The following is a 19407-nucleotide window of genomic DNA, read 5'->3' on the forward strand; positions in this document are numbered from 1 at the left end:
ATTGTCTTCCATTCCTCAGAGCCGAAGCAAGCATAAACTTGGAAACTCAGATAGAAAACGTGGACAGGATCATTAGCACCATTGAGACCAAGCTAGCTCATGATGGTACCATTCCAGCTTCACCTAAGGCATTGCAAGATCGTGCAAATGAGCTTCAGGTAAGAATTGTCTGAAATCATGGATACCCCATGTGATCATGCTCATCCATCCAACCATCCAATCTCACACTCTTACACTAAAGGAATAGAGTTGATTAACAAAAAGCCCAAATAAAGATCAAACCATTAAGATAAACTGATTTGTTTGCTTACTTGTTTGTTTTTCACATTTTTGAACCATTTTTGAATTATAGAGAAGAACATATTAAATATGGCACCTCAACCTCATGGAGGAAATATGGGATAAAAATGGTTTTGTTCAATTTATATGGCTGCCCACTCATCAATGAATAAAATGTGGTTAATATTATTATTGCCCAGCCTTATTATTAATCAATTTTTCCTTTAGTTATACAGTGATCCCTCGTTTATCGCGGGGGTTAGGTTCCAGGACCACCCGCGATAAACGAAAAACCGCGAAGTAGGGACGCGAGGCTTTTTTGAAATATTAAAGGATCTTCTGAAACCAGAGATCAGATGAGAAATGTTAAAAAGTGAAGCCTTGTTGTATCGATACTCTTGGCTGCCGCAGCCACCTCTTTGAAAGCGCTCAAGGATCTGGAGAGGGAGAAAGAAGATACCCGCCTTGCTTCTGTTCTGTCGGCGTGTCTCAACCACCCGTAATTACAGGGTAATTAGTCCAGGAAGACACACACCACACGATAAAAGGAAAACCCAAAAGTTTTTATAAACAGAAAAACAGAAACAGCTCCCTTTTTAAATGTCAAAGGGATTTTCTGGTGCACACAAGGCACAGGTTAAATGCAGTCCAATTGCTCACCCAATAACTGGGAAATTGAGTCCAATTCTAAAGTCCAGAGAGTCCACACACACAATCCTGAACAGCAAAAACCACGATCTTGACGAAGCAATGAATCAGATGAACTGCCATGATGCTAAAACACCAGGCTGCACTTTTATCTGTAGCACTATTTAAAGCAGCCCCACCCAACCACAGGTGGCCTTATTTTCTCTTGCAATAATCCTTCAGTTGTTGTCTCCTATGAATCACTCTACGCATGCGTGGATGTGTCATTAATTCTTGTTCAGAATCCAGGGATGATACAGATGACTGATCTCCTCCTGGGCTGTCTGCCAAACTCTCCTCTTCCCTGTCACTCACGCTTCCTTGGTCAGAGGAGAGTTCGTCGGCAGATTCTACTGGGAGCATAAAAGACCTGCGGCATGTGGATATCTCCCCCACATCTACCTCCACATTCCTTGGGGCAGGAGCTGGGCCAGAGCTAACCACAACAGCTTCCCCTCATCCCATCCAGAGCAGAGAAGCCACTGCTTTCCCCTCAGCTCTGCCACAGCCTCCCGCCCTCTGGGCAGCCCTAGGAATCTGGCTGCCAAGGCCTCCCCGCCCTCTGTTTCATTCTGATGTGCCGAGGCAGAGGACAGTGATCCTTCTGCTTCCCCCTTGGCTCCACCACAGCCTCCCGACCTCTGGACAGCCCTAGAATCCCGGCAGACACGGAAAGCCCCTGACCGCGCATGTGCACAGGCCTCTCACAGAAACCCGCGATGCACTGAAGCCACGAGTGGTGAACAGCGAGGGATCACTGTATTCAAAATTAACATTCTGTATTTATGTTTAAAGGATATTTAAACTCACTTAACCCTCAAATTTTGTCTTTTTGCCATAATATATAGGTCACATACATTCTTGAATGATTAAAATAGTATACATGTTGAGTCTCTTTGCACTAAGGCCCTTGTGGAAAAGATTTCTTGAGTCAAAACAATTAGACCCTTTCAATAATTTAAACAATACAGCCAAAAGACAAACAGAAGTAGATGCAAGCATTTGTATGAATGGATATGTATGTATTTCAATAGGTTTCTTTTCTAGTTTTTAAATGTAACTTTTTAAAAGGTAAATTTTTAAATTTAAATTAACTATATACAGTACTATCTTTTATATGTTGTAAGCCGCCAGGAGTCTTTGGAGAGGGGCGGCATATAAAACTAAATAATAATAATAATAATAATAATAATAATAATAATAATAATAATAATAATAATAATTTTGTATTGACTCATCAGTACCTACATTACAGTAATTTCCTGATTTGCCAATATGAGAAACCAGACACAGACAGAGGCACTGTGCGTGGAGACATTTCCATTAATGCCCTGCAGTCTCCTTTATATATCTCTTTTTTTAAATAAGAGGTTTAATTACATTAATAATATATAAAAAGAGTAGAATTGGGAAATGGGGATACTGCAAAGAACTGTGCCCTAATATTTTTCGTTTACAGATGCACATTTAGGGCCCAGGAAAATCCCAAAGATATTTCTGGCTGCAATGTGCATTACACTTCTGAAAAAAATAAATTGCCTTCACAAACAGAAACCTATCTAGTGGGGAGAAGGAAGAACAGCATCACCAATCATATTTTGATAAATGGCTGTTTGATGAGCAGCATAACTACCATCATTTATGAAAGACAAGCTATCTTCCCTCTCCCCCACTTGACAGTCATTTAAAGAGAACATGCAATGATGTGCTGTTAATATTCCAAATGTGTCCTTGGCTCAAAAAACCACGTCATTCCCGAGGCGAGGCATTTGGTTCCAGCATCCCAATTATAAAACAAGGGAAATTATTATTTTCTCCCACAGAGAAAATTATTATTTTCTCTCTATCTCTTTCTGCATTTCATTTCTTAATTCTTCCCTCGGCCTTAGTCACTTTCCTAAAACCGTTTCTTCTCCCACAACTGAATTCACAGTGCCTTTCTTTTCTTAAAATCCAATTATTTGTCTATGCTCCCCTAATAAACCGATCGAAAGGGAAAGCAGATATGATATGACACTTTTGAAGATCAGATGATTTGAGTAAACAGTTGCACAAATATGTATTTATATCATTTGTAAGTCTCCATGATATGTGTTATCTTTTCTCTTTTTTTAAGAAACTGAAGCGCGATTTGGTGAAACAGGAGAACTGTTTGCTCAAGTTAAACCGAAGCCTTAAGGATGCAGAGCACAGCTGCAGTGCCATGCAGAACAATTTTCAAGAATACTGTCCAGATCTGCCCAGGCAGAAAAAGGAAGTCCAGCTCATTAATGATCGGTATCATATTGTAGCTGACCAGCTGGATCAACGGTGAGAAACCCCACTTTCTAGTAATATATATAAGGATAAAATGAACTTAGAGGAGAGGATATATGAAAGAAAGAAAATATATACGATAAGTGAGAGAAAGGAAAGACAATTGGACAGGGGACGAAAGGCACACCAGTGCACTTATGTACGCCCCTTACTGGCTTCTTAGGAACCTGGAGAGGTCAATCGTGGAGAGTCTAAGGGAGAAATGTTGGGGGTTAGGGGTTGACACAATTGAGTCCGGTAATGAGTTCCACGCTTCGATAACTCGATTGTTGAAATCATATTTTTTACAGTCAAGTTTGGAGCGGTTCGTATTAAGTTTGAATCTGTTGCGTGCTCTTGTGTTGTTGCGGTTGAAGCTGAAGTAGTCATTGACCGGTAGGACGTTGCAGCATATGATCTTGTGGGCAATACTCAAATCATGTTTTAGGCGCCGTAGTTCTAGGCTTTCAAGGCCCAGGATTGTTAGTCTATTTTCGTAGGATATTCTGTTTCGAGTGGAGGAGTGAAGGGCTCTTCTGGTGAAATATCTTTGGACATTTTCAAGGGTGTTGATGTCTGAGATGTGGTATGGGTTCCAGACAGATGAGCAGTAGTCTAGGATGGGTCTGGCAAAAGTTTTGTAGGCTCTTGTGAGTAGTGTGAGATTGCCTGAGGAGAAGCTGCATAGGATCAGATTAACAACTCTAGAAGCTTTTTTGGCGATATTGTTGCAGTGGGCTTTAGCACTTAGGTCATTTGATATTAGTATTCCAAGGTCTTTTACTGAGTGTGGGTTAGCAGTGAGAGATTGTTTATTCAGTTCGTATGTGCGGTTTGGATTCTTTTTGCCGATGTGGAGGGTAGAGCATTTGTTGGTTGATATTTGAAGTTGCCAGGTGTTAGACCAGTCTGAAACAAAGTCAAGGTCTTTTTGGAGAGTGAGTGTGTTGTCAGTGGTGTTGAAAAGTTTCACATCGTCTGCAAAAAGAACACAGTTGCTTTCGATATGGTCACAGAGGTCATTGATGTACTCTAGTGGTGGAAATGATTACTATGAATAGTCATCATTTAATAATTCGCTTTTGTGAGACAATGTATCTAAAAGTCAAATGTGGGTTTTGAGTTTTCCAGAATAGTGGCTCCCAACCTTTTGGGCATCAGGGATTGGTTCTGTGAAGGGAGGCTTTTCTCCGGACCGGAAGAGGCGTGGTTTTGTGTGCTGCCTGCATCCCACAAATGGGGCTTTACTTGTTTGCATGGCATGGTGTCTGGCATACCGTGGCCCATTGCTAGTCCACGGACCAGTGGTTGGGGAGCCCTGTTCCAGAATCTTCTTTTCCATTTTTCGCCCTCCCCAGGCTTCAGGTGGCTTCCAGGGGGGCAGCGCAGGGTGGACAGAGCAGGGGAGGAGTGTGTGTGCATGTGTGAGAACGGAGGGCATTGCATTATTTTTGTAGGCACCTGAGCAAAAAAAGGTTCGCCGTCATTGGTATAGGGTTTCCTGCTTAAACAGGAGGATGGACTAGAACAGTGTTTCCCAACCATGGCAACTTGAAGATATCTAGACTTCAACTCCCAGAATTCCCCAGCCAGCAAATGCTGGCTGGGGAATTCTGGGAGTTGAAGTCCAAATATCTTCAAATTGCCAAGGTTGGGAAACACTGGAGTAGAAGACCCCCAAAGTTCCTTTCAACTCTGTTATTCTGTTAAGAGATTCCCAATAGGGGAATTGATATTAAAATATCAACTACATATTTAAAAAACAATATGTTTATAAAGCCTTTCTCCATGTATTGTAAAGGCTGAGTTGATGGGTCTCCCACCTTTACTTTTCTGACTATTTCTGAGCTTTATTTATTTATTTGATTTTTTTAATGCCGCCCTTCTCCTTAGACTCAGGGCTGCTTACAACATGTTAGTAATAGCACTTTTTTTTTTAACAGACCCAGCATATTGTGAATACTGTGAATACTGTGTTCAGTTCTGGAGACCTCACCTACAAAAAGATATTAACAAAATTGAACGGGTCCAAAAACAGGCTACAAGAATGGTGGAAGGTCTTAAGCATAAAACTTATCAGGAAAGGCTTAATGAACTCAATCTGTATAGTGTGGAGGACAGAAGGGAAAGGGGGGACATAATAATAATTTATTAGATTTGTATGTCGTCCCTCTCCGTAGACTCGGGGCGGCTCACAACAATTATTAAATTATTATTATTATTAAAAGAACTTAAGAGAAATAAAGCCCAGAAATAGTCAGAAAAGTAAAGGTGGGAGACTCACCAACTCAGCCTTTACAATACATGGAGAAAGGCTTTATAAACATATTGTTTTTTAAATATGTAGTTGATATTTTTCTGACTATTTCTGGGCTTTATTTCTCTTAAGTTCTTTCTTGAAGTCATCCAAAGAAGTTTGCTACTTAATCACAGCCATCTTACTGTGCAGGGAGAAGACACTTTGGGATACCAGCCTCATTTACCAGCAGTTCCAAAATGCCAATGAGAATCTGATATTCTGGCTCAACAATCTCCCGAAGTACAAAATCAAGACCACAGATGGACCGAGCCAAATTAACTACAAGCTCGAGGCTCAGAAGGTATGAGAGCACTGCCCTATGCTCAAACAAAAGAATGGAAGGCGCATTCCCACTAGGCATCTTTCATCAGGAATTGATGAATATGCCTGCATGTAACATTCACACATGCTTGTTCTTTACTCAGTGACAGCAACAGTAAACGGCAATGGTAGAGGTATCACAAGCAGGAAGAGGGAGAGTATGATCCCGCTATATAGAGCGCTGGTGAGACCACATTTGGAATACTGTGTTCAGTTCTGGAGACCTCACCTACAAAAAGATATTGACAAAATTGAACAGGTCCAAAGATGGGCTACAAGAATGGTGGAAGGTCTTAAGCATAAAACGTATCAGGAAAGACTTAATGAACTCAATCTGTGTAGTCTGGAGGACAGAAGGAAAAGGGGGGACATGATCGAAACATTTAAATATATTAAAGGGTTAAATAAGGTCCAGGAGGGAAGTGTTTTTAATAGGAAAGTGAACACAAGAACAAGGGGACACAATCTGAAGTTAGTTGGGGGAAAGATCAAAAGCAACATGAGAAAATATTATTTGACTGAAAGAGTAGTAGATCCTTGGAACAAACTTCCAGCAGACGTGGTTGGTAAATCCACAGTAACTGAATTTAAACATGCCTGGGATAAACATATATCTATCCTAAGATAAAATACAGGAAATAGTATAAGGGCAGACTAGATGGACCATGAGGTCTTTTTCTGCCGTCAGATTTCTATGTTTCTAATGTACAATGTCTGAAAAATTCACAAGTGCAGGGGCTTTTACAATACAGATTGCTTATAAAGCAATAATCATAGAGTTAATGCTTGAAAGATAGGCAAAAATCTAATTATATTAATCTAACGTTGTGCAGGAATGTATCCCTAACTCCCTGTCTCTACTTCTCCTACAGAGGCTGGCAAATGAAATCCACAGTAAAGAGTCTGACAAAAATTCAGTGATCAACCTGTCCCGGAATGTGCAGTCTATTCTCAATGTATGTTTGCATGGTTCTACCGTTTCCATTTCCTATTAGCAAAGCTACCTGTTCTCCTCCAATTATATGACTGGTTGGTATTTATTTAAAAAAACAGGATTATGAACTTCAGGCAGGAAAATATCAATCGTCTCTGGATCCTACTCTGACGGCTTCATCTGCCAAGCGTCTCCGGGTGACTCCCCTCCAAGAGAGCATTCAGGCTCAGGTGAGTGACTAAGCCCAAAGCTTGGATTCATAGTATCCAAGATGCACAAGCCCTTATATAAGAACAGTTTGGAACATTCAATCTAATATTTGGCAGTTTAAAATGTAGGATTAAATGAAATAATTCTGTAATATGCTATTTGAAAAGAGAAAAATGTTTGACGAACCAATGACAGAAGTACAGTGTTCCCTCGATTTTCGCGGGTTCGAACTTCGCGAATAGCCTATACCACGGTTTTTCAAAAAATATTAATTAAAAAATACTTTGTGGTTTTTTTCCTATACCATGGTTTTTCCCACCCAATGACGTCATAGGTCATCGCAAAACTAATAATTTTTGCAAATAAATAACAACAAAAATAATTATTGTTAATAAATAATTATGTTTATAAATATCAGGATCACTAAGTGTCTTATTCAATAGTGAGTACCAGTAATAATGGTGAGTAAATGGTTGTTAAGGGAGTGGGAAATGGTAATTTAGGGGTTTAAAGTGTTAAGGGAAGGCTTGTGATACTGTCCATAGTCAAAAATGGTGTACCGTATATACTCGAGTATAAGCCGAGTTTTTTAGCCCCAAAAATAGGCTGAAAAACACAGCCTCGGCTTATACCCGGGTCACCACACGAGGGCGCCATTGCTTGAGCCAGAGCGAGGAGGCACCAGCTTTTGTCCCCTCTGGCACGCCGTAGTTCCTCTCCCTAGCTCAAGCAAAGAAGGCAGCCATTTGCAATGGTGAGTCGGATTAAAAAGGCCCCCTGCTGTCAGATTCTCCTCCCCCTCCTTTGAAAGGATTTAAACTGTTTAAAAAATGGTATTTTGTGGTAGTTGCTGTCCTTGCTTGGATAGGATCTAATAATGTGTTATGAGGCAGAGCTAGACAGGAATATCTATCTATCTATCTATTTTTCTATCTGTCTGTCTGTCTGTCTGTCTATCTATCTTTCTATCTATCTATATCTATCTATCTATCTATCTATCTATCTATTTCTATCTATCTATCTATCTATCTATCTATTTTTCTGTCTGTCTGTCTGTCTATCTATCTTTCTATCTATATCTATCTATCTATCTATCTATCTATCTATCTATCTATTTGGTTTTCTATGCTGATAACCTCACAGCAGCTAATGCTGAAGCTCTTCTTTGGATACACTTATTTGTTTGTTTGTTTGTTTGTTTGTTTATTTATTTAATTGGATTTGTACGCCATCCCTCTCCAAGGACTCAGGGTGGCTCACAGCATATATAAAAACAGAACAATAATGTAAATCCAATTAATGATGAGAAGGAATCCAGTTTTGAAGGATTTTAACTCTTAGGTTTTAGCTTTGTTCCTGATCGAGCTACTTTTTTTACTTTTTAATTTATTGTTAATATTGTTAATTTGTTTACCCTCTTAAATTTACAGAGCTAGTTTACTGGTTTTCTTTAAAATAAATATTCTAAAACATGTCTCAATTAATGTAATTTTATTGTTTTCCATTTTTATAAGTTACCAGTAGCCACTGCATTTTCTAACCTCGGCTTATACTCGGGTCAATACGTTTTCCCAGTTTTTGTGGCAAAAATTGGTGCCTCGGCTTATACTCGGGTCGGCTTATACTCGAGTATATACGGTATTTACTTCCGCATCTCTACTTCGCGGAAATTCGACTTTCGCGGGCAGTCTCAGAACGCATCCCCCGCGGAAATCGAGGGAACACTGTATTCCAAACTGGTATAATTAAATAAAGTCTGTTAGGGAAAGTTGGTGGCTAAAGTAGTTGCAAGTTCTTAGAATTAGTTGGTAATAATTTTGAACTTCTTCCTCTGCTGAAAATCTTCTGCACCTACATTTTTCTGACATTCACACAAACCGCATCTAACATACTCCCCCAAAATAGCAGGAAAGCCAAGACATCAAAGATTAGTTGCAGCCTAAATATACAGTAATACCTCGTCTTACGAACTTAATTGGTTCCGGGACAAGGTTCGTAAGGTGAAAAGTTCGTAAGATGAAACAATGTTTCAAATAGGAATCAATGGAAAAGCCAATAATGCGTGCAAGCCCATTAGGAGAATCCAAAATATTAAGGCTTAAAAAAAAAGCGGAGGCCAGACAAAGCTGAGGCGAACACCTTTCTCCTCCCTTGAGCTCCATGAGCCTTTCCCTCCCGTTTTTGCCCACCTCTCTCTCCTCATCTCCCCCACACCTTTCTCCTCCCTTGAGCTCCATGAGCCTTTCCCTCCCGTTTTTGCCCACCTCTCTCTCCTCATCTCCCCCACACCTTTCTCCTCCCTTGAGCTCCATGAGCCTTTCCCTCCCGTTTTTGCCCACCTCTCTCTCCTCATCTCCCCCACACCTTTCTCCTCCCTTGAGCTCCATGAGCCTTTCCCTCCCGTTTTTGCCCACCTCTCTCTCCTCATCTCCCCCACACCTTTCTCCTCCCTTGAGCTCCATGAGCCTTTCCCTCCCGTTTTTGCCCACCTCTCTCTACTCATCTCCCCCACACCTTTCTCCTCCCTTGAGCTCCATGAGCCTTTCCCTCCCGTTTTTGCCCACCTCTCTCTCCTCATCTCCCCCACACCTTTCTCCTCCCTTGAGCTCCATGAGCCTTTCCCTCCCGTTTTTGCCCACCTCTCTCTCCTCATCTCCCCCACACCTTTCTCCTCCCTTGAGCTCCATGAGCCTTTCCCTCCCGTTTTTGCCCACCTCTCTCTCCTCATCTCCCCCACACCTTTCTCCTCCCTTGAGCTCCATGAGCCTTTCCCTCCCGTTTTTGCCCACCTCTCTCTCCTCATCTCCCCCACACCTTTCTCCTCCCTTGAGCTCCATGAGCCTTTCCCTCCCGTTTTTGCCCACCTCTCTCTCTCCTCATCTCCCCCACACCTTTCTCCTCCCTTGAGCTCCATGAGCTTTTCCCTCCCGTTTTTGTCCACCCCACTATGCTCATCTTCCCCACACCTTTCTCCTCCCTTGAGCTCCATGAGTCTTTTCTTCCTGTTTTTGTGGCCCCTACTCTGCCCAGCAGAGCACCCATTTTTGCGATTCTGGGATTCCCCTCCTGGGATTTCCCTACAGCATTGCAAAAACGTGGAAGTCAGGAGGTGGGGTTTCCCATGGAGGGGAGCCTCAGGGGATCCCAGGATTGCAAAAACCTGCGCTTGGCTTGCAACGAAAGTCTGGAGGCGGGGCATCTCAGTGGCGGCTTGGCAGGTTCGTAAGGTGAAAAAAAGTTCGTAAGAAGAGGCAAAAAAATTCCGAACCCTGGGTTCGTATCTTGAAAAGTTCGTACGATGAGGGGTTCGTATCATGAGGTACCACTGTATTTTGTCATATAATTACCTGGCAGTAAATCCCTTTGAGCATGTTGACATTCTGAATAAACATGTAAAGAGTTGTATTTCTGACATTTCAAGATAAATAGGAAATGTTTACCTCCAGATTTAATATCAATTTATCCAGATTTAATATCATTTTTCTAACTTCACAGAAAGCTATTTGTTCAACATTGTGATCTAGTATTAATATTTTTAAAATAAATATTGTAATTTACTGGGTGTTAGTTATCCTGGTAGAGGAAATGTCATATCTGAATAATACTTTGTATTGCCTTTAGGAAAATGATATGACAAAACTCTATGCAGAGACTGCCGCTGAAAACAAACAACAAATCTGTTGGCTGGAATTTGCCAAGAAAATTATGAATAAGGTATGCCTAAATCATTTGAAATTATATGTTTAGTGCTTAAATATTAGAGCATCTCTTACAATTGAAAAGAAAGTTCATTGGTTTCTTTTTGCCTCTCTATACGTAAGTGATACTATAATTTCCTAACATGCTTTACCAATAAAAGGAAAGCAATGTTTATATTTTATTTCTTTGAATTCCTAATCATAATTGCAACATTAAAAATATCTCATATCTCATTCCCCTGCAATTTTGCTTTTTAATATTTGATCCAGTTTAAAAATTGTGTCTACTTTCCAATAACTTCAGAAAGCAAAACTTTACTTTTAACAAAGTAATTTAAAATATGAAGACAAATTTCAATTCTACATTAGGTAAATATAAAAAGCCAAAAATCGCTGAGGACCAGGTTTTTTTCAATGAAATAAATGAAATAAAATTCAATGAAATAAAAGGACCAGGTTTTTTTCAATGAAATAAAATTCATCCCATTTGGTATAACAATTCATATTTAACATTGCTGGCATATTTTTGTCATTGCACAAGAATTTTGAAATAAAATTGTCAATAATATTTGGGCAGTACTTTTTCAGTTCAAAATGCTTTATATTAATATTTTCAGTCATTGAGCCAATGTAGCCCTATGTTATAGGAAAGGGAAGAAAGGTTGAGACAACGATTTACCTAAGGCATATTGGAGCTTCTGAACAATGTTAAAATTTCTACAGTTGCACTTTTTAATCTTATTGCCCATTAGAAACAGGTAGAGAAAACCTGTTATTTCTCTGATTTTTTTCCTACTATCTTTCCCCTGACTGGAAGCCTAATACTTAAGAGTGTTATATTCTGCTTGCTTCCTACTGAAAGAACAAAACAGTCTCCTTTTCCTTTCCCCTGTCATGTACACAAAAACATAAGGCAGTCTTTATATCAGTAAATACAATATTCTTAATAAATTTATTTTATTTTTAATACTTAAGTATCTGTCCCTATATATTCTTAGGCATACTGTTACTGTACATTTTGCTAAATACAGAATCCAGTGAATAATCTGAAGGATTCCATGTAGGTTTTTAAAAAAAATTCCCTAGAAGGGTTTAGTGTGTTCAAGGCTCAGTTAAAATTTGATTCTTAATCCCAGTTTAATCTCACTTGTGGGTTCACTAAATGTTGTTACATACTCTAAGGCAGTGATTTTCAACCTTTTTTTAGCTGCGGCACATTTTTTACATTTACAAAACCCTGGGGCACATTGAGGGGGGGGGGGGGGCTAAAAAAATTATCTCTCTTCCTCCCTTTCGCTCTATTTCTCTCTCCCACTTTATCTCCCTTCCTTCCTCTTTTTTTCTCTCTCTCCATCCCTCTTTCTTTCTCTTCCTTCCTCTCTTTTTTGCTCTCTTTCTCTCTCCCTCCCTCCCTCCCTCTCTCTCTTTCTTTCTCTCCCTTTCTCTCTCTTGCTTTCTTTCTCTTGTTCTCTTTCTCTCTCTCTTGCTTTCTCTCTCTCTTGTTCTCTTTCTCTCTCGCTCGCTCTTTCTCTCTTTTTTTCTTTCTCTTTCTTTCTATCTATCTCACTTGCTTGCTTTCTCTCTCTGAGCTTCGCGGCACACCTGACCATGTCTCACGGCACACTAGTGTGCCACGGCACACTGGTTGAAAAACACTGCTCTAAGGAGCCAGTCATTTGCTAGACCAATTCTCGGATACAGCTCATGTGTCTAGGTATATTCGGGTTTCTTCCCGTGTAGGATTTGGAAATTTCTGGCAACGTTTCGACGAGGTCCCACTCATCATCTTCAGGCTGGTGTTTCTGTCCTTGTTCTAAGGCGAACACTGTCTAGATCAGTGTTTCCCAACCTTTTTTGAGCCGCGGCACATTATTCATATTTTCAAAATCCTGGGGAACATTGAAAGGGGGGAGGCGGGGGGGTTAAAGAAAAGTTTGGACAAAAAAACCTCTCTCTTCCTCCCTTTCGCTCTATTTCTCCCTCTTTCTCTCTTTTCCTTCCTTCCCTTCTTTCTCTATCTCCATCCCTCTTTCTTTCTTTCTTTCTTCCTCTCTTTTTTGCTCTCTTTCTCTCTCCCTCCTTCCCTTCCTCTATGTCTTTCTCTCTCCCTTGCTCTCTCTCTCTCTCTCTGTCTCTCTTGCTATCTCTTTCTTGCTTTTTTCTCTCTTTCTTGCTCTCTCTCTCTCTTTCACTGTCTCTTGCTATATGTCTCTTTCTTTCTCTTTGCCTCTCTTGCTATCTCTCTTTCTTTCTCTCTCTTTCTCTCTCTCTGTCTCTCTTGCTATGTCTCTCTTTCTTTCTCTTTCTCTCTCTCTCTGCCTCTCTTGCTGTCTCTCTTTTTCTCTTGCTGTCTCTTTCTTTTTCTCTCTCTCTGCTATGTCTCTCTTTCTCTCTCTCTTTCTCTCTCTCTCTTTCTCTGCCTCTCTTGCTGTCTCTCTTTCTCGCTCTGTCTCTCTTTCTCTGCCTCTCTTGCTATGTCTCTCTTTCTCTCTCTCTCTCTCTCTGCCTCTCCTATATGTCTCTCTTTCTTTCTTTCTCTCTCTCTCTTTCTCAGCTGACTGCAAGCGGGAGCCCTGACGGCAGCAGCTGGACGTGCTGCTGGACGCCATATATGCCAGGCCCGCAGCGCCAGCATGTACGGCGTCCAGCAGCACGTCCAACCGCCACCGTCAGGGCTCCCGCTTGCAGTCAGCTGAGAGAGAGAGAGCTCCCTCTCGCCGCCGCCTGGAGCTCCCTCTCGCCGCCGCCATCTCCCCGCGGCTGCCTGCGGCCGCTGCAGCCACCACCACCACCCCACTCCCACCGCCAGTGCCCTCCCGCCGGGCCCCAAAGGACACTTGCCGCCGACGCCAGAGAAGCTCCAGCTGGGCGGGGCGCTGCCGGTGCCTCCGATCTGGGGCTCCCACTCACAGCTGTCCCTCGGCTCCTGCCTGATGTCGCGGTTTCTGGCGCTCTCCTGCTGGGCCCCAAAGAAGAAAGGCGAGAAAAAGGCGCGAAGAATGAAGCTCTCCTTCTTCCTGCCTTCCTTCTTTGGGGCCCAGCAGGAGAGCGCCGAAAACCGCGGCATCGAGCAGGAGCCGGGGGACAGCTGCGAGGGAGCTCCAGGTCGGCACCGGCAGCGCCCCGCCCAGCTGGAGCTTCCCTAGGAGCTTCGCGGCACACCTGGCCGTGTCTCGTGGCACACCGGTTGGGAAACGCTGGTCTAGATGACGAGTGGGACCTCGTTGAAACGTCACCAGAAATTTCCAAATCCTACACGGGAAGAAACCCGAATATGCCAAGACCGTCATACCTGTACCCGTGAAAATCTACGAAAATATATATATATATATATATATATATATATATATATATATATATATATATATAAATAAATATATAAATATATAAATTTAGAACATGTGTGTGTATGTTTCTGTCGAATCAAATCTTACAAGGCAGAGGCTACTGGTTCAAATCCTGGTGAGGGTATGACTAGCTGATGAGAGAAAACAACCTCAAAATAGATCTATACTAGTCTCCCTTCATTTTCAATTCAGCAAAACTATGGTGTGTGTGTGTGTGTTTAGGACTAGAAGTAAATTTCATAGTATTAAGAATCAACAATACTTTCTTTTTGTTTTCTCTCTCCCTCCCCCCCCCCCGGGCTGCCCTTTCTTTCTGCAGAAAGAAGTAAGTGATACGGTGCGGGTAAGGCATGAACAAACCCAGCAGTCCAAAAACATAGATGAATCTGAAACCCTGAAGTCTCAGCTTAAAGAGGAACACAACAGGAAAGCCAAGGCACAGCAAGAACTGGAGGAGCAGAGAAATAAACTTCTGACACTGAGAACCCAACGGCCCATTGAAAGAATTGAGGAGAAAGAAATGTTTGATTATTATAGAGATCCAGTTCTGGAGAGTGATCTTGCTAAAATCTCTAATCAAATTGAGAATGAAAAGAAGAAAAGAGCAGATTTACAGACAGATATTGAAAAAGTGAATAATGTGTTTCTTGAAATGGAAAAAGATAGAAGGGTTGTGAAAAGCCTGCTGCTTACAAAAGAAATTACAAAAACAGAGAAAGATCCAAATCTGAATGCCCAAGCAGCAAGACTCCAAGAAGAAATCAGGTATCTATGTGATCATTCAACTTCCTCCTCTGAAATCGAACGGCTCAGGAAAGAGTTATACCTCCTGGAGCAAAAGCAATCAAACATCCGAGAGAAAATAGTAGTAAAAGAGGTGGTGAAGTTAGAGAAGGATCCAGAAATGCTAAAGGCAATCAGATCACTGCAAATGCAAATTGATGAAGATAGTTTCAAGAAGCAGTCTGCAATGGATACAATAGAGAAAATGAAAAGCAAAATTGAGGATCTTGAGAAGCTCATTGAAGCAACTGAACCCAAAGTCGTCGTGAGAGAAACAAAGCAAGTGGAGCAAGATCCGGAGCTCCTAAAAGAGTCTTCCACGCTTCAAAAGCTTATTGATGAAGAGAGGAACAAGAACTTGTTATTGTCAAGTGAACTGACACAGCTGCAGAGCAAATACAGCACTATGGAGAAGACAAAGCCTAGGGTGGAGATCAAAGAAAAAGTCAAGGAGATTTTTCACCTAGACCCAGAAACAGAGGAAGAGATAGCACGTTTGAAGCGAGAACTCGTAGACATTTCAAGGAAAAGAAAAGAAGTCGATCTGGAGGTAGAAGCAGCCTTGACTGAATTGAAAGTTCTGAGAGCCCAACCACCTTCTGTGGAGTTTAAAGAAGTCATCCAGGAGGTGGTGAAAACAGAAAAGAGCCCAGAGATATTGAGAGAAATAGACCGGTTGAAAGAACAGTTAAATCATTTTGTGAATGTAAACGGCCGAGTCCAAGAACAGCTAATCAGGTTAGAAGGAGAAAGGGATGAGTGGAAAAGAGAAAGAGCCAAAGTTGAAACCAAGATTGTTAATAAAGAGGTCATCCGGTATGAGAATGACCCTCTATTAGAGAAAGAGGCCGAATGTCTTCGCCAAGAAGTGCGTAACGTATTACAAAAGAGGAGAGCAACCGAAGATGCCATCTATGACCTGCAGAATAAGTACATTCTTCTGGAGAGAAGGAAGCCGGAGGAAAAAGTGGTGGTGCAGGAGGTAGTTGTTACTCAGAAAGATGTGAAGCTTAGGGAGGAGCACAAGAGGCTGAGCAGGAGTTTAGATGAACAAATCAGCAACCGGCGAAAGATGGATCATGAGGTCCAGTTGCTTCGGGCAACAGTGGAAGACAACGAAAAACTGCTGAACTCCCAAGATGACAGAAACAAGAGGCTTGCTCTGGAAAAGGAGATGCGGCAGATCACCCTGAGGATAAAAGAAGTTGAAGAAAGCCCAGCTCCAGTTCAAGAAAAAATAATCATGGAGGAAGTCATCAAGGTAGAGAAAGATCCAGTTCTTGAGCAATCTAGTAACAATTTGCGAGCTGAACTAGATAAGGAGAAAGTTGAAGTATTGAGCCTCCAGAGGGAATGTAAGAACTTCCAAGCCCAGATTGACGTTCTACAAAAGACAAAGTCCCAGGAAAAGACAATATATAAGGAAGTAATCAGAGTAGAAAAAGACAGAGTGCTTGAAAATGAGCGAACACGTCTTTGGGATCTGCTAAGCAAAGAACGAACCACTCGGCAAAATGCAGAAGAAAGCATCAGACATCTGAAAGAGAAGATTGAGAGGGCAGAAGGCATGAAATGTACATGGGCCAGAGAAGAAGCTGAGCTCCAGAAATCTCGAAAGGTGGCAATGCAAGAAAAAGACAGTCTTGAAGGCGAATTAAGGGAACTAGAAAAAGAGAAGCAAGGAAAAGCCCGTTTCCTTAGAGAACAGACCAAGCTCTTGAGCCAAAGGACTGAAAGTGACAGGCAAAAGAAGATCCAATTTGGCCAGGAGGTTTCTCGTCTGGAATCAGATATACTTATGGAGAAGGATAATATTTATGAAAAAGAGAGGGCTATCCGGGAACTCCAATCCAGAATCAACAAAGAAGAACTGAACAACGAGACTCAGATGAGAGAGACAAATCTCTCTACCAAGATATCTATTCTGGATCCGGAGACTGGTAAAGATATGTCACCCTACGAGGCTTATAAGAGAGGCATGATAGATAGATGCCAGTATATCCATTTGCAAGAACTGGAATGTGATTGGGAGGAAATTACAACCCTGGGATCCAAGGGGGACGTTTCTGTTCTTCTTGACAAAAAGAGTGGAAAACAGTACTCCATTGATGATGCCCTGCGATTCAAAAGGATTACAAAAGAAGAATACCAACTTTACAAGGAAGGCAAAATCCCCATCTCTGAGTTTGCTCTACTTGTAGCAGGGGAAAGTAAGCAGAACGCAGCCCTTTCTTTAGGCTCAATTATTGCCAACTCTCCAATTTCATCTCCTGTTTTTCAACAAAAGCAAAGTTTCTTCTCTTCTGGGCCACCTATGGCTTTCTGTGATGATACTTTTCCTATTGCTGGAGTGTATGACACAACCTACGACAACAAGTACAACATTAAGTCGGCACTCGGCAAGAAACTGGTGGATCCAATGACAGCCCAGAAGCTTTTGGAGGCACAAGCTGCTACCGGCGGCATCGTTGATCTTATCTCAAGAGATCGCTACTCTGTCCACAAAGCCCTTGATAAAGGATTGATCGACAATACTTACGTGCAAAGGTTGTTGAATGCTCAGAAGGCTTTCACGGGGATTGAAGATCCTGTCACCAAGAGAAGGTTGGCTGTAGGAGAAGCAGTTCAGAAAGGATGGATAACTCTGGATAACGCCTTCCCCTATTTACAAGTCCAACACCTAACTGGAGGACTAATAGATCCTAAGAAAACAGGACGCATCCCAATACCAGAAGCTGTGCAGACAGGCCTAATTAGTAGTGACCTGGCCGCATTACTAGAAGACGAGTCAAGTTATGAGAAAGATCTTGTTGATCCTATCACCAAAGAGAAGATCCATTATAAGGAGGCCATGGCTCATTGCCAGAAAGATCCTTTAAGTGGGCTCCTCCTCCTCCCAGCTACCTCCGAAGGATATCAGTCTGCAATCCATTCAGCTGCTGTGCCCCGATTCAGGCACTAAAGCAAGGCAGTAAAAGTTTGAATTTGTAAAAAGTCTGAAATGTTTTTCATCCACAAGAGAATTCATGTCCTGTCATGTTCAGATGAACAAAGTGTCTGGCAATTATAGATAGCCGTGTATTATATTAGATAGCGGGATTTACTTCATTATACCAAGTTATCTGCACTTCACACAGAAGCATTCTGTTCCAAAAGTGGAAGGGATCTAATATGGGAGTAAATACAGTATCTATTGTAGGGAATAAAGGGGTTTTTGAAATAGGAAAAAATCTTCAAAATGCTTAGGAAATAGTTTCTTCCTGCAAAGCCTAAAAGGATGCGTGTCACAATAGCTGGAGCTTAAAGATCATGCATGCAATAAAAGTTAAAATACTGACTGCTATCCTGTTATTTTTTAAAAAACACTAACAATTCCTTTCCCTCTGAGTTATATAGTGCTTCATATGTTCCTGAGTCCCTAGTTGGGAGCTAGAATTCAGCAACATCTGGAGAACCACAGATTGTCTATCCTGATGTAAGCATAAAACTATAGAGTAACAGCGCTAAACATTATATGAAAACACGTGGAGAGAGAGAATGCACTTTTTAAGTCTAAGACAAAACTGTTTATAATAAAAAGCAAATCAAATTAATAGCAAATAAGTCACTAGAAAACACACACCAGACATTCCGTACATACTGTAAAAGATATACAGCATGTATATGTGTTATATGTATATATCAGGGGTGGGTTAACTTACACACGTTTATATATAATACACACACATATATAATAAAAATCTCTCTCCATATTGCACTTGACTCCTACATGTGCTAATATTTTTCTTGGCAACAACGTGCTTTGCCATATTCTTCTTTTAAGACTTTTTTTCTTTGCAGTCTCTGGCCTAAACGTCATTATTTTATAGTTGTTTTATAGTATTTATAAAATACAGTATTTTATAGTTGTTTACAGATGTTTCCCACCTTAAGTACTAACTATTTCTGATCTTACTTAGTCCTTTGAGATTAGCTATACATGACTAAATATTGCCATTTACCTGGGCAACAGGGCTAGAACCTAGTTTTAAAATGTTAACTAGATACTGTGCTATGAGGTTTCCACTGCTTTGTTATGGTATTTAATAGTTCAAATTCAAAATAGGGATATTGATTATAATTGTCTTCAAATGCTATTTTTGACAGTTTTTACAAAAACTCATTAATGCAAAAGTTACTGATGCATGTTTTTATTTATGCAAACAGGAATATTAACATCAACATCAACAATTAATGATAACATTAATTGATAACATTTATTAAGTATTAATAGACATTTTAAAAATAAATCCATAGAAAAGAACTACTATTGGGTGTTAGGTTGCCTTTCTACAAATGCAAAAATAAAAATAAAAATACAGTATTTGCATAATGGAACAAGGACCACAAAAAAAACAACCCTCGATCAGTGTAAGGTTTCCCTATCTCCATCTCTGTATTGTCAAGGTTCTATCAGAATCCGGAGATTTCAAGGTTTCCACCTTCAACCAAGATATTTGGCTAAGATCAACAAATAGAATTTTTTCATGTAATTATTTATTTGTTTATTTTATG

At 40.9% G+C, this 19407-nt stretch overlaps 1 protein-coding gene across 1 annotated transcript in view; it reads left to right on the plus strand.

The window, feature by feature from the left end:
- The window catches only part of EVPL (envoplakin), a 61317-nt gene extending 43127 nt beyond the window's left edge, over positions 1–18190 (plus strand). The window contains exons 16-22 of the mRNA XM_070739866.1: positions 20–158; positions 3083–3276; positions 5711–5861; positions 6754–6837; positions 6935–7045; positions 10647–10739; positions 14390–18190. Of these exons, the coding sequence (XP_070595967.1) occupies positions 20–158; positions 3083–3276; positions 5711–5861; positions 6754–6837; positions 6935–7045; positions 10647–10739; positions 14390–17815 (4198 nt within the window). The 3' untranslated portion in view covers positions 17816–18190. The remainder of the gene's footprint in view (positions 1–19; positions 159–3082; positions 3277–5710; positions 5862–6753; positions 6838–6934; positions 7046–10646; positions 10740–14389) is intronic.
- Positions 18191–19407: the final 1217 nt, after the last annotated feature.

This window comes from Erythrolamprus reginae, chromosome 2, assembly GCF_031021105.1.
Source record: "Erythrolamprus reginae isolate rEryReg1 chromosome 2, rEryReg1.hap1, whole genome shotgun sequence".
NCBI lineage: Eukaryota > Metazoa > Chordata > Lepidosauria > Squamata > Dipsadidae > Erythrolamprus > Erythrolamprus reginae.